The sequence below is a fragment of the Hyaloscypha bicolor genome, assembly GCF_002865645.1.
Source record: "Hyaloscypha bicolor E unplaced genomic scaffold K444scaffold_182, whole genome shotgun sequence".
NCBI lineage: Eukaryota > Fungi > Ascomycota > Leotiomycetes > Helotiales > Hyaloscyphaceae > Hyaloscypha > Hyaloscypha bicolor.
The window spans coordinates 2,485,030-2,500,531 of NW_020194684.1; the positions used below are offsets into that span (position 1 = coordinate 2,485,030).

General features: G+C 26.6%; 1 protein-coding gene across 1 annotated transcript; it reads right to left on the reverse strand.

Moving 5' to 3' along the window:
- Window positions 1-10,095: 10,095 nt before the first annotated feature.
- K444DRAFT_544212 (uncharacterized protein) lies at window positions 10,096-12,054 on the reverse strand (the record flags this gene model as incomplete). The annotated part of the gene is made up of 10 exons (XM_024876033.1): window positions 10,096-10,133; window positions 10,187-10,422; window positions 10,474-10,576; window positions 10,627-10,849; window positions 10,898-10,949; window positions 10,996-11,117; window positions 11,166-11,223; window positions 11,276-11,407; window positions 11,458-11,546; window positions 11,578-12,054. 10 exons carry the CDS (start codon window positions 12,052-12,054, stop codon window positions 10,096-10,098), a joined length of 1,530 nt encoding a protein of 509 aa, XP_024728253.1.
- Window positions 12,055-15,502: the final 3,448 nt, after the last annotated feature.

Genomic DNA, 15,502 nt, shown 5'->3' on the forward strand with positions numbered 1-15,502 from the left:
CGCGGGATGCGATCTCCTATATGCCTATGGGATTTGCATAAGGAGGCGCCTTCTATGTTATTCTTATTCTAAGTCTTGGATGTTTCAGATCGGCAAGTAATTAATATATTGTTTGTCATATCTTTGAGTATTTTAATTAGTTATAACAATTATTTCATGATGATTGTTTTTTCATTCGATTAAGATTGAAAAGATGTTTTTGAATTTTGTTCTCTTTATGTCTTATCGGACATAATTATAGAATTTTTATGATCTCGAGGATCAGTATATCGCGAAAATCTTGCCTCTATTTATTCTTATGTATAAAGAATAAGAAGTAATAAAATAGTCTTGTGGTGCCTTTACTGATAATGGGCCCAGTAAGCGTTGGTATAGTCAGATCGCTTGATGAGTCTTGTAAAGTATTCGATGCTCGGGGATGAGTGTGTAATAGTGATGGGATTTCCTTATTTATTACTTCTTAAAATAATATTCTTCTAGCCTCTTATATAAAATAGCTTTTCTTCTATTCTGGCTTATTTTCAGAAAACCTTTTTAGCTATTTTTATCTCTTTTCTTTTTCTTCTTAATAAGAAACCCGTTATAATATTAATAGAAATACTATTTATAGCTAAATCTTAATATTATTTATTAATTCCAGAACCTAAAATATTAGTAATTCTAATATAATTTTCTTTAAGGCAAAGTAGCTATTTAGATTTCCTAGATATAACTTATTTGCTTTTATATATAGATCCCGATTAGCTAGTTCCTTTTTCTTTTTCTTATCTAGTAAACTAGGTATTCTCTATTAATCTCTAGATATTTTTAGATTAAGTATTTAAGTTATAATTAAATTCTCTTTCTCGGACTTAGGAAATAATTTAGTTAAACTACTAGTACTTACTAGTAAGAAAAAAGGAAATGCTTTTTTATTTAGGCTTAAATAGTTCTTTATATTATCTTTTATTAAATTAATAAGTATATTTATAATTTATAAGCTCTTTTATTAATAAGTAATAAAATCAAGAAATATAAATATATTCTAAATTAATATTATTATTCTTATTCCTACTATAATACCTATAATAAATTTATTCTCTTAGTTCTAAATTTATATTATAGGTTATATTAACTTAAGTAATATTTTCTAATTATATTCAAAACTAACTTTTTCTAGAATATAATTATCTAGAATTTTTATTTAATCTAGCTTAATTATTATAGCTACTATAGTATTCTCTATATCCTCTATTATAATTTCTAGTATATTTTCCCTAAAAACCCAAATTATATTTACTAGGCTATTAATACTATTATACTAGCTATACCTATTATAATTAATTAAGTTATATAAGCAGGCTACAAATATTTTCTCGAATTATAATAATAGCTATATTAAGTTATTTTTATAAATTCTCTTAAATTATAGTAATAATAAATAGTTTTTCTAGACTTCTTACTAGCTAGTTAATATTATTTCTCTTGGGTTTATTACTTTTAGTAAGTTTTATATAATTAGCTATAGGCTAGGTTCTTTTCTTATTTATATTTATAGTAGCTTTAGGAAATATAATAGAAGAAACTAGTAAAGAATAATTATTTTCTAATTTAGAAACTATATTATAAACTATTATATTTAAGTATTCTTATTTAAATCTAGATATATTTGAATTATTAGTAATATTAAAATAGTATTTCTTCTTTTTATATTAATAGAATATTATTACCTTCTTATATATTTTGCTATATTTATAAATAGAAATATTTATAGATTTAAAGTTTATATTCTTAAGAATATAATCTCTTACTAGAATAAATAATTCTCTTATAAATTCTCGGTACTAAGTAATTTTATTTATCTCTTTTTTCTTTAGTAATTCTTTTAATACTTTATTAAATATATTAATATAAGACTTAAAAGAAATTCCTTTATTCTGGGCTTATATAATAATTTAATTAAGAAAGTCTTAGCTAATTTTAAGTATTTCCTAGTTATATTCTCGGAATTTCTTTAGTAAGGCCTTAAAGAACTTAGTTTCCTAATAATTTTCTAAGTTATTAGTATAATACTCTAGTATAGTCTTAATCTAATTCTTATAAATAAGAAAAATATAATAAATAATTCTTTTTCTTTTAGTATTATTAGAAATATAATAGTTCTTATATATATTTATATATTATTTTAAGAATATAGAGATATTATTTCCCTAAAACTATAGTATTTTAGAAGCTTTTATAAATAATAGATTTAAATCTATTACTAGTATATATTTATTTTTAGCTATATTAATTTCTATAATTTCTTTTATAATTAATTATAAAGTTTCTATATCTAAAACTTCTATTAATAAGATTTCTAAAAAGCTAGCTTCTTATTTAAATATATCTTTTAGTTTAGGAACCGGAATTAGGAAAAAACTAGTTAATAATAATAAATATAATTAAGGTTTAAGTTTTAGTATTAGTAATAATAAAATAATAGTTTTCCTAGTCTTATTTCTATTACTTATATTTTCTTTCCTATTTCTTTAGCTTAATACCTATAGTATTTTTCCTTAATTTTACTAAATTAGATATATTTATTAATATTATTAAAAGTAATAATAAAAATAATAAATATAATTTTACTAATTTTTCTGACTTTTCTAAATTCTTTTTTATTTCTTTATTTAGTATTTATTTCTTTTTCTAGAAGCTTTTTTAGTTTATTTATATAATTTCTTATTTCTAATTTCTTTTTAATATTTATTTCTAATTTCTAATTATTATTTTACTTAAAATTAAGAATATTTTCTCTTTTAGATATCTTTTCTAAATTTAGGAATAAGCTTTTTTATTAAAACTAATACTATTTCTATTCCGGTCTTTATTATAACTAAAAATAATATATAAATTAATAATATAACTTTATTTCCGAATATTAAAGTCTAATTCTAATTAAGGTCTAATTTATACTATTTTGGTATAATTTTTCTTATTTTATTTCCTTTACTTCTTTTCTTTCTATAATTAGCTTCTATTTCTATTATTCCTATATATTATACTAGTAATTATATCTTATAGCTAACCTGTATTTAAGTTACTGGATATATTAGAAATTAATATAAGATACTAAGATTAATACTTATATATCCTTAATATTTTAGTCTTAGGCTTAAAGTATTATAATAGCTCTTTTCTTCCCTAACTTACTAAACTAATAATTTGCCTTATAAATATTTCTTAGAACTTTATAAGAATATTACCTTAATTATAAAGTTTCTATTCTTCTTATATTACTTATTATAAAATATATAGAAAAGAAACTATAATAAGACAAAAACCTATATAAAGTATACTAGAGTATAAAACGTGATTTAATAGTAAAATAATAAATTAAAAGCATAAATAGTATATAGTATATAAAAGCTTAATTAATTAAATATTTATAAAGAATTATTCTTTAAGTCTATAGAAAAACTAGCTTTCTTATATAATTTCTATAAGTTACATATAAAAGATTATAGCCTTTACTATATAATCTAAACCTTAAACCACTAAAATAATATGATTTTTAATAAATATAGCCTGCTATACTATATTAGCTTAATTCTAGAAAGAGCTATCTTAGTTTCCTTATTATATAAAATCGGATAATATCTAATATAGTAGCTAAACTTATTATAATTAAAGTACTTAATAATTAAGAAATCTTTGGTTTTTATAAAATAATATTTATATTTATAAGGAAATATATACTTAATAAGAATAGTTAATATAGGCTTCTTAAGCTCTTTTTTAAAAATATATTTCTTAGAAATATACGAGAATATAATACTAGAAATAAACTTAGCTAAAATAGTTCTTATCTTTTTATATTTCTTAGTTTTCTTATATATAGCCTTAATTTACTAATTATTAATAATATAGTACTAAATAAAGCAAATAGTATTAATAGAAAAATTATTATAATATATATATACTAATTTCTAGAGCTTTAGTAAGAGCTTCTTATTTAATTTATATTTAATATCTTAAAGACTAATATTATTTTCTATAAATAATTATAAGAAAAAAATATAAAACTTTTAAAATACTTAATTAGAATATATTTAAAGCTTACTAAAGTTATAGTAAGTATTCTATATCTTATTAGAATTAGAATATAGCTTCTTTAAATAAGAATAGAACTCTAAGAACTAATAGTACTAATTCGAATTATTTTTATTTATATAAGAATTAGTTAGAATAAGAATATTATTAGTAAGTTTATTAGAAATATAAATAATCTTAAGATCTTCTAAAAAAATATAAATTAGTATTTCCTTATAGCTTATTCTTAATCTAAACTAGCTAGTTATTAAAAATAATATAATTTTTAATAAAGAGAATTAGATCTAGAAGCTTAGTAATTCTAGTATTTCTAAAAAGAATATAAGATATAAGGAATTCTAAATAAAAAAGATTTATAATAGCTAGAATAAATAAAGCAGAAGTAGTTAGAGCTACTATAAGCTAATCTATTATAGCTATATAGTATTTAATATTATTCTCGAGCTTAGTATTATAGAGCTTAGTATTCTTAAGAATAGCTTTATTATAACTATAAGTATTCTTATATAAAATAGTTCTTTAGATATTCTTTTAATAGCTTTTTATAATAATATTAATATCTAAAAATAAAGTATTAGGTTCCTTAGCCTATTTATATAACTTTCCGGTAATAATATAATTATTAGTTTCTAGAAGCTTTATAATAAAAGCAGAAAGTTTTATTTTTATAAACTTATTTATAAATTCTCTAGAAATACTAATAAGATATTTAGTTCGAAAAGGGCCGCTAATAAAATAATCTAAACTAATAAGAGCTTTACTAGAAGCCTTAGCTAAAATTAATATAGTTTCTAGTTATATAATATTTTAAGAAATTAACTTATTATACTTTTTCTTTATTATATTCTTTCTAGTAATTTTATTACTAGTATATATATAAGGCCTATAAGATTATAAAATAGGGCTTAAGAGTAATAGTTAGATTACTAGCCTATAAATACCTATTATTCTAGGACTTAGTTAAAGAGTAGCCTTTATTTAAGGTTCTTTAATTTTCGGGTTTTTAGAAGGGTTTCTAATATATTACTAGTATATATTTATAAAAATATAAATACCTAATTCCTCTAAAAGTTCTAAATCTTTTTGCTTTTATTATTCTAAAGTTTATTATTCGTATTTCTAAGGTTTTATTATTTTAGTAATACCTATATTACTAATAGTTCTAAATTAATTTATTTAAAATCCTCTATAGAATTAAAGGAAATAAGCTTTAAATACTATTATAAATATAATATTTAGGGCTTAGAAAGCAAGATAGAAGATCTCTTATAAAAATAATTTAAAGCTAAGAAAAAGAAAACTAGAATATAGAAGGCTATAAGGAAATACATATATCTTATAATATACTAGTTCTAAAGGGGCTTAGTCTTCTAAATATCTCTAGTATATTCCAAATATATTTCTTTAGTAAAGTAGTTATATTATATATATCTAGGAGATATCTAATATCTAGTAAAATATTTTAGATACCGGATATCTGAGAATTATAATAATATTCTAGTTCTAGTAAATAGAACTAGATATACTAATATTATTTACTAGTTCTTTACTAAATATAAGAGAATTACTAGAAGTATTCTAGCTTTAGAACTTTATAATATAGCTTATAGTTTTAATATAGGTACTTTAGTTAAATCTATAATTAATAGAATACTAGAAATAGAACTATTACTAGTTATTTATATGAATTTAAAGTTATTATATAAATATCTTATTAAATTAAATATTACTCGAGAGAAATACTTAATAATTAATATAATATATTTTTATTAGATATATAAATAATAAGAAATTACAGAAATTAAATAAATTAAAAAAAAATCGAATATTACTAATTTTATAATAAAATTAAAGTTATTAAATACTCTTAAATACCTTATTAATATAAATACTATATAGTTAGATATAGAAAAATAAGTTAAATATAAATAAAATAGAAAATAAATATATTAAATAAAAGAATATATATAAAGATTTCTTTAGTATCTAGTATCTAGTATCTAGTATCTAAGTATCTAGTACTAGGCCGGATTAGGAAATTAAATATCTAGGTATCTAGTATCTAAATATCTAGTACTAGACTAGATTAGGGAATATAAATATATAAGATAAAAGAATATTATAGAAAGAGAAGTTATATATAAAAGGCTATAGCTTTTAATATATAACTAAAACCTTAAAAGTAATATAAATATATAAAGTATTTAGGAAATCTAGTATTAGGCCAGATTAAAGAACTTATATATAATTAAAAAGAAGTATTATTTTTTATATTTTTAGAAAGATTTTAGTATTAGTATAATTATAATTATTAATAGTTATATAATATAGAAATAACTAGAGATAACGAAATATAAATAATGGGTAATAATTATATAAGCTTGTATTATAAGTATAACTCGACTAGTAAACTAGTTTCTTTTAGGCTTAGTAGATTTAGGAATTATATATTAATATTATAATACTATAATTCTTATTTCTAAATAATAATTACTTTACTAACTTATATAAATAATAGTATTATATATTTCTAGTAAACTAATAATTACTAAATATAGAAATATAAAAGTTTATATAATAAGCTATATATAGAAATTTAAGGAAATTTAAATTACTTTGAATTATTTATAATTAGTAAAATAAATTAGCTAATTATATAAATTAAATATAGTTTAATTATTATTAGTATATCTTAGCTTTTATAAATTAATAAAAAAAAATATTTATATCTTTATCTTTATAACTATAATACCTAAAATTATAATTTTTTAATATTTAAATATATTTTATTTTTAGGTATTATTTATTATAAATTTATTCGGGTTTAAATAATTATATTAAATATATATTTTTATATCTCAAAAATAAATAATAAAAATATAACTATATTAGCTTTAATCTTAGCTTTAATCTTAATTTTCTTCTAAAAATAACTTTAATTCTAATATATAATACTATTATTAAAGCTCTTTTTTATTAAAAATATATTAAATATAGCTTTAAGTAATAGCTTTAATAAAAGTAAAAGTAATAGAAAAAATAATAAAGCTATAAATAAATAAATAAAAAATATTTATAATACATTATTATATAGCAATTGTGCTCTAGTCACGTACGGCCCACGTAATCACATTTACTATATTTAAGCTCTGGCCACCCGTGCCATACCTTCTTTCCTCTCTTTATTAAATATATACTACTTATACCCGCATTTACTATAACAAATAGTAGCAATACTCATTAGTTCGATTTAATCAGGAGTCTCCTTACTCTCGATTGCCTGCGGATCTCCACTAGTAGAGCCCTCCAAAGCTCTGCTCTAATTAGTCGATCTCTTAATTAAGCCGTCGACTAGAAACCATTAATTTAGCCGGTATAGCCTGTTTATTAATAATACCGCCACGACGTCACCATGCCTCCCAAAGCTTCCGCTGCCAAATCAAAGGCTCCCGAACGTCAACCTACGGTTTCCCCTGATCCTGACGAATCAGGGCTATCAGAATAGCTAGCTATGGCTATCCCTGGCCAAGGAATTAGCATCCAAATACCACGACGAATGGATAACGAAGCGTTTAGCAAATACCAATTAAATACCATTAATTCGATCGTCAAATCTGCCATTAATCGAGCCATTCAGGACGAGTTAATTCCCTCTGTGCGAGAGATAATTACAACCCAGCTAATGCAATCGCAATCGCGATTCCAAACTACATCTCCCACTCCAGCTCCCGCTCCTGCTCCTCCTGCTATCGAACAGCCATTATTAGCTTCTCGATAGCTCCCTCCTCCTTTAGACGAATTCGAATACCCTCATTTCGATCATTAATTGCCTCCTTCTCCTCCCAAACTCGAAAGCATCGGCCTCTTCAAACCACCTGTCCATACATGCCTGCCTGAGGCACTAACCTATAAAGGCAAATACCCAATTTACCATAACGTTTTCAACTTCGTTAACGCTCTACGCTTGAGTACGGAGGATATTTATACAAATAGATTGTGGACATACTACTTGCGGGGCTCTGCTATGACTTGGTAGACCACGGAACTATCAGATTTACAGAGACATCTCTTAAAACAGTTATCTTTAGAGATCGTTTCCCAGACTCTCATTAATCGGTTTAAGATACCAGCTTCCACTACTCTTAATCAGGTTAATAAGACCTATTTTGCGTACCTCCAAATACGTAATGGGATACACATTTCAGAATACCTAGCCACCTGCTTCCGCCTTACTAGACATGCCGGTTTTACGTCCGAATTCCACGTTATCCTAATAGCATGGAATACGCTGGATCCCCAGATTAGGCTAGCCTTGGATACTCCATTAATTAGTACTACCAGAGCCTAATTAATGGCAAATGCGAATTCCGAATAGTCGACCATATACGACCTAGTAACCAGATTTAAGGCACCGCCAGTCCCAGCTTCAATAACGTCACCAAAGCCTCCTGTTCCCTCTTCGTCGAAACCCTCTGGTCCCTATATCTCTCGTCCATACGCCCCTGCTCCAAAGCAGCTTGATAATAAGGCATATATAGCAGTAGTAGCCGGGGATAGGGTATATCAGGATTCCTATAGCCAGAATAGGTATCTGCAGTACGAAGATAACCCGGCAGAATTACCTAATCGGGAGGGAGAGGTTAGATAAGGCTATATTTTGGGTCTTGGGTATAATTGGGTTGTTTTTGAGCTTTTTGGATGGAAATCGTTCGATTTTTTAATCTTTTCGTAAAGTTGGCCTATGTGCGCACGTAGAGGACCACGTGATTCTTTCTTTTTTAGGGGGCATATGTTATATGGTAACTATGCTCCAGTCACGTGTATGCCCACGTGACCACATTTACTATATTTAAGCTCTGGCTACCCGTGCCATACCTTCTTTCCTCTCTTTATCGAATATATACTACTTACACCCGCATTTACTATAATATATATTCTTTAATAATTCAGACTTAGTCTATAATATCCTTTTCTATTAATATATTTAACTAATAAACTTCTTTACTTCTTAATTTTCTTTTTATATATAATTTTCTTTTTTTCTTTTTTCTTCTCTATAATAATACTTTAATTTCCTTATACTATCTAATAATAATACTAAAGTAGTAAAGCAAATTAATAATAAGACTAAAATTAGAGAGATAGAGCTATATTAGGGCAGGGAGCTAAAGAAATTAAAGGCAAGGCAAATCTAGAAGCAAGCTTAGTATATATTTATAGAACTAAATTCTCTTAAGCTTATACTACTTATAGTAATAAGAAGAGACTAAGGAGCCCTTTTAAATACTATATAGTTATAGAAGGCAAATTTAATAATAATAGTAAAGTCTATACTTTCTATTAACTTAATTCTAATTCTATTAAGTCTAGAAAGCCTTATTTTATATCTGTAAAACTTTTTATACTAAAGCCTCGACTGCCTATAAGATATAGAAAGCGAGTATAAAGACAGATATAAGATTAGAAGGCAATAGGAAAGGAGGTTGTAATAGAAGAGGGTAAGGATACTAGAGAAGAAAGAAATAAAGGAGATATAGATAATTCGAGTAATATAGGTAGTACGGAAGATATAGAGAGTAAGGGAGATGAAGATGTGCCTTGTAATCCATGGAATTTGCCTTACGGACCACGTAAGCTAAGGGGGGGTTAGGAGTAGTCGAGAATAAGGCATATATGCTATACTTTTTTTTTTTTAGTAAGGTGTGGTGGGCGCGAACATCAGAAAATCAGAAAATCACTTTTCGCTTCTCGGTTTTGTCCGCTAGCCCGCTAATGGCCTCAGTACCATGATCAGGTTTGCTCCCTTGTTCGCGCTCAGATGGAAGTTATGGCTGCTTACATCTGGAGAAACAGATAAATCATTGGCGAATATGTGAATATCTAGTTATATACCTGTCGTGTGTCGAACGTTCTACTCGGCTATGCTAAACATGACTCTATCGAAAATCTACTCCGTACATGCTGTATCTCTGCGAAACAATGAATCCGGGAAGGCGGTACACTATCCGAGGTCCCGGATTATCAAAAGTCCCACAGAGTGCCGAATGCGTGTAATCCAGCTACGTACCGCATGTCAGTGATTGGTTATAGATTAGGATGCTGATATACGTACCTGCTCGGCAACCTCGAACCATCTCATCATTGCCCTGCATGTTGGAGGTAATGAAGATTACCTCGGCTCCGAAGCTATCCCACGTTTCTTTGAGCAGTTTCACAGTATCTGGTCGTCCTCCTCGTTTCTTCGAGTCCCAGAGAATCATTCTCTCGGGCTCGATGTGTTTGTGGATCAAACCCGTTATCGTTGGCCCAAAGGTTTTCTCTTGATTAGAACCTATCCAAATGAGGAACCTAATCAAAAGTCAGAGAAAGTTTCCAAGGAAGAGTTTGAGAGCAGCGTACCAATTGGGGCTCTGGATGCAGGTGGACAACGCTGCCCCGATACCGGTTCCAGTGCAGATGCGGATTCCTCTTTTGAACATCGCGGATGCATGTCCAACACCAGCTGCTGTTTGTTAGCAGACGACCATTTCGGGAATAAGAAAATGAGCATACCGAACTTCAGCTCTCTGGTCCAGACAGCCTTGGGTGGATCGACAACAAGACTCTTCGTAAAGTCGCCCTGAACACCGCAGATCATATAATGATAAGGAGACGTTCGGCTCTCGCTTATAATCCCAAAGGGGTGGTACTCCATGATCGAGGTGCGACTGATTCTACCCAGGAGGCCTTGCTGCATCCCTCGGTCGAAACGGAGTATGGCGACTTTGGGCGATGGCTAAAATCATATGTCGGTTATTTTCAGCAAAAGACCAGGGGAACTCACGATTTCAACTTCCACGGGGACCTCTCGCAGGGTGACCCAAGGGATAAGGACACTAGAGAACATGAGTATAGTCATGGAAGAACTGGAAGATAGCGTACAAAATTGTCATGAACACGGCAAACCAGAGCTCCTGTGCGCTGAGCAGGGAATGGGTGTCTGTCCTCCATTCTCCAGTTTTGATGTTGTAGGTATCTCCTAAAACGACAAAGCACCAGGTGGTCTACTATTTGTGAGTTCTAAAATGAAAGTCGAATTGATTTGTACGTACAGCTAGGCCCAGCCATCCAATGAAGCGATGGTGTTTCTCAAATACGTTATGATGGTAGCTAATTCAGGCGTCAGCTATCGACATATCGACATCGAAATTGAAATATTCACTTCCGAACCCATGGGAATGCGCTCAGGACAGAAATTATCACCAGGATATTTGTGATCAGGCCAGTGGCAATCACAGCGCTATTCTGAATGGCGCGATAGCGTATGATGCCGACGATTTTGAATACGAGCCAGCTGAAGACTATGTCAGTCCAGTTCACAGCTGATTCATGAAATTGACGTACCCAGCGCCAGATAGTCCGCATCCTGAGTGGATACCTCCGACATGTTGCAAAATCGAAGTTACTGCCAGCTTGACACATATTGGAGCCCACTAATAAGACCTATTAGTCCCCGTCATGTACATGGTAGAGAAAGGGACTTGCACTTCGCAGGCCATAGATGGCAATTATGTATAAGAACCGGAGGAACAACTCGTTTCGCATGAGAATTGCGCAGAGTAGGTTGCCAAGCACCAAAGCACCGAGGTGATTCTCAGCGTAAGGGAAGCGACCGAGTGAGGCCATGATTATTCCAACCAGGTTGAACAAGGTGACGAAGGTGAAGAACTTTCGGTACGTGTTGAACCAGATTGTAAAGAGGAGCCATCGACTGATCTTTTGTTTCGGTCGCGCTGGTTCGGCTGCTGGTTCGGGTACCGCAGGAGGCTTGAATCCTGCTGGACATGATAGGGACAGTACTGGTACACTCGAGTTTGGTGTACTGCCTTCATGGACAGGTGCTAACACCGCTAGGCTCTCGGTGCTGTCGTACAGACCTTTCTCTGCGGCGTCGAAGTCCTGCTCTTGGCCACCAGCGTACTCAATTCCCTGTTTGACCATGATGAAGGTGTGGCAACTCTCGACTTTCCAAGTTTAGAGCCCTAACTTCGGTTCTAACAACCCGAGGGGGAAGTGGATGGTTCTTGCGAGCAATGGCCAGAACGAAATGGAACTTAGTGGGCTAGACACGGATTCTAATAGTCCAGGAAGGACGAGAAACCCACGTTTAAGGTCCATGGCGTAGGCCCAGGCACAGATGGAAAGTGGATACGAAGGCGAGCGGCGTTGGGGTTCATCCAATTTGCTAAGTGACGGTGCTCGGGGTCCCGCTCGGGTGTAGGACCTCATCACGTGCAACCTCGTAGAAAATCGCGAAAACTCACGATTTTTAAATCTTAATAACTTTACGAATAATAAAGATATAAAGATAATTTTTTATATAAATAATAGAGAAATACTTAAATTTTAATAATATGACTTAATAGTTTATATTTATATTATATTAAGTTTCTTAAATTATTTTAAAGAAGTAAAGAGCTCTATATATAAATAAGCTCTTATTAACTAAATAGAGTATTATAACCTTAGCTTAGCTACTTATATCTTAAGTATACTAAAAGTATATATTCTATAATATATCTCTTAATTAATTAGATTAATAGACTAATTAAGAAATTTAATTAATTATAACTTTTATAAAATTATTTATTTATTTATTAAGTTCTAATTAATATACTAATTAAAAGATTAAATAAACTATAATTAACCTTTTAGATATAATTCTTAAATATTTTAAACTAATATATAACTTAGTTTTTAATTATTAATTTTCTTTTTAAATATAAGTATTAAAAGTACTTTAGTTCTATATTCTTTTTTATAATACTTCGTTCTCTTCTTATTTTAATTTACTCTTTCTAAATAAGTTCTTAAAAATCTACTTATATTAAAATAAGTTAATATATTTTTATTTTAAATTCTATATATTTTAATTAAAGATATAAAAACAAGTAACTTATAAGTTTATAATAAGCTCTTTTAATACGCTTTTTAATACTCGAGTTAATATATTTTAATTCTAATTACTTTATATACTTACTCTTAAGTTTAATACTAATTTTAATAATAGTATAATCTTTTTTAAAGAGACTTATAAACGAGATAAAGTAAATATAAATAATAATCTTAAAGATTTAAATAATCTCGAAAATAATTTATAATATTTTAAAGTTAGTTTAATAAATTCTTTTTAAAATATAAATATTTAACTATTTATTTTATAAAAGATATTAAGTAAAAAGTCCTTTATATTAATTATAATAAATTCTATTATTCTTTAATATAAATATATTACTAATATAATAAAAACTCGCTATAAGAATAGGGTTTTTATTACTAATTCTTAAGAATATATCGAGGTATTCTTATATTAAGAATTATATAAATAGAAATATTACTCGAATTTAAAGATATATACAGAACCTCTCTATTCTAACACCTCACAATGCCCCAATTACCTGTAGATAAGTCAATTACAGCTTACTGTATCTTACGAGCCCGGCTGTACGGATCTGTATGTATAAGGCATTAAGCGAGGATTTTCAGGCTTCACGAATTCGCTTATAGGCTTTCGAAAACCATAATCTCTCTAATTACTTAAAAGCTAGAAAATAATAAAGAATAACTACAACTTTATATTCGGGAATTGGGAACTAAAGGAACCGAAGTACGATTTGATTAATTGATCTTCAAGGATTTCTAGATTTGAAATTTTATTTATTACTAAAATGCCTTGTATACACAGACCCGTATAGCCGGGCTCGTTACGCTAGTGGATTTGCTTGCTTCCATTACCGTACGGTACGTCGATCGGCCTCTGCTATTGCTCTATACCTCTTTTTAGGCTGTCGGGAAGCCAGGGATCGGTAGGGGGGAGGGTTATAGGCTATAAAGGCCCTGGAGCAGTGAGATTAACGCTTAGAATATGGTCTTACTAATGCCTGAAGGCCTAATAAGAGCAGTAAATTAGCCTATTACATATATGATTATAAGAATAAAATACTAAAAAATCAAGATTGAAATAAAAAATCATAAGAATAATTCTTATAGTAAGGATATCCTTAGCTCGGGGCTAATTTTTATTGGAATCCTAAGATAGTATTCTTATATTAAGTATTCTTATAGCAAGTTTTTATTATACTATTTAATTAACTTTATATTTATTAAAAAAAGTAATAAAGAATATTATAATATTATTAATTATAGTTCTTATTACTAAAGATATAGTTTTAGTTTAATTACTTATTAGTTATTATAAAAAATTATTTAGAACTCTCTAAAATTAAGCTTTAAGTTTTTAAAAAAGTATATAGAAGTTATAATTTTTTATATAATATTTTTAAAAGTAAATAATTTAATTTTAATTATAAAAGTAAATAATTTAATTTTAATTATAAAAGTAATAATTATAATTTAATAAATAGCCTTTTATATAATTATATCTTTAAATAATTAAGTTAAGTATTTTTATAAAAAATTTAAATAATATAATTATTTATAAATAATATATTAAAAGTAATTATTAAATTAATTTTTTTTAATTTTTTTATTATATTTAATAATTAAGAATTATAATTTAAATAAGTATCTAATTATTTAATTAATTACTAAAAAGAATTTAAAACTAAAATTAATAAGAAACTAAAGAAATAATACTATTATATATATAATATTTAATTTAATTATAATAGTAATATAAAGTATTATATTAATTTTTTTAATACTTTTTTATATCTTTTAAATAAACTTATTTTATAAACTTTAAAAGCTTTAAAATTAATAATAATATACTTAAATACTTTTTATTAATTAATTAAAACTTAATAATTATTTTCTTAATATAAGTATTATAAACGAATTAAAGCTTCTTTATTACTTTATTTCTAATTATATAAAGTCTTTTATATTTTTTAATTTATAAGCACTTTTAATTCTAAATATAATTTCTTAAATAAGTACTTTATTACTTTAATAGTAAATTACTTAAATATTATTTATATGAAAAAATATAAATACTTTATAAAAAGTATTTATAAATATATATATAACTCTTTCTTTTATAATTAACTAGTTTAAAAGTTTTTAAAGTACTAAAAAACTCTTTATATTAAAAAGTTAAAAAGTTTTATTTACTTTTATATATATCCTTAATTACTTAAAACTATTTAAAAGTTAATAAATTATAAGTAAGTTTTTAATTAATTATATAATATTTATAAATATATTTATAATTTCTAAATTAAAATAAGTTATAATAATATTAGTTATTATTTAAAAAGACTTTATTATAAGTATAATAATATATATTAATATAATTAATAATTCTTTTTAAAGATTACTTTTTATTATAATTTAAAAATAATATTTTATTAAAGTTTATTTTATATATAAAGACTTATTTAAAACAAATTAAATAAATATATCTCTAATATATTTTATTACTTTTTAA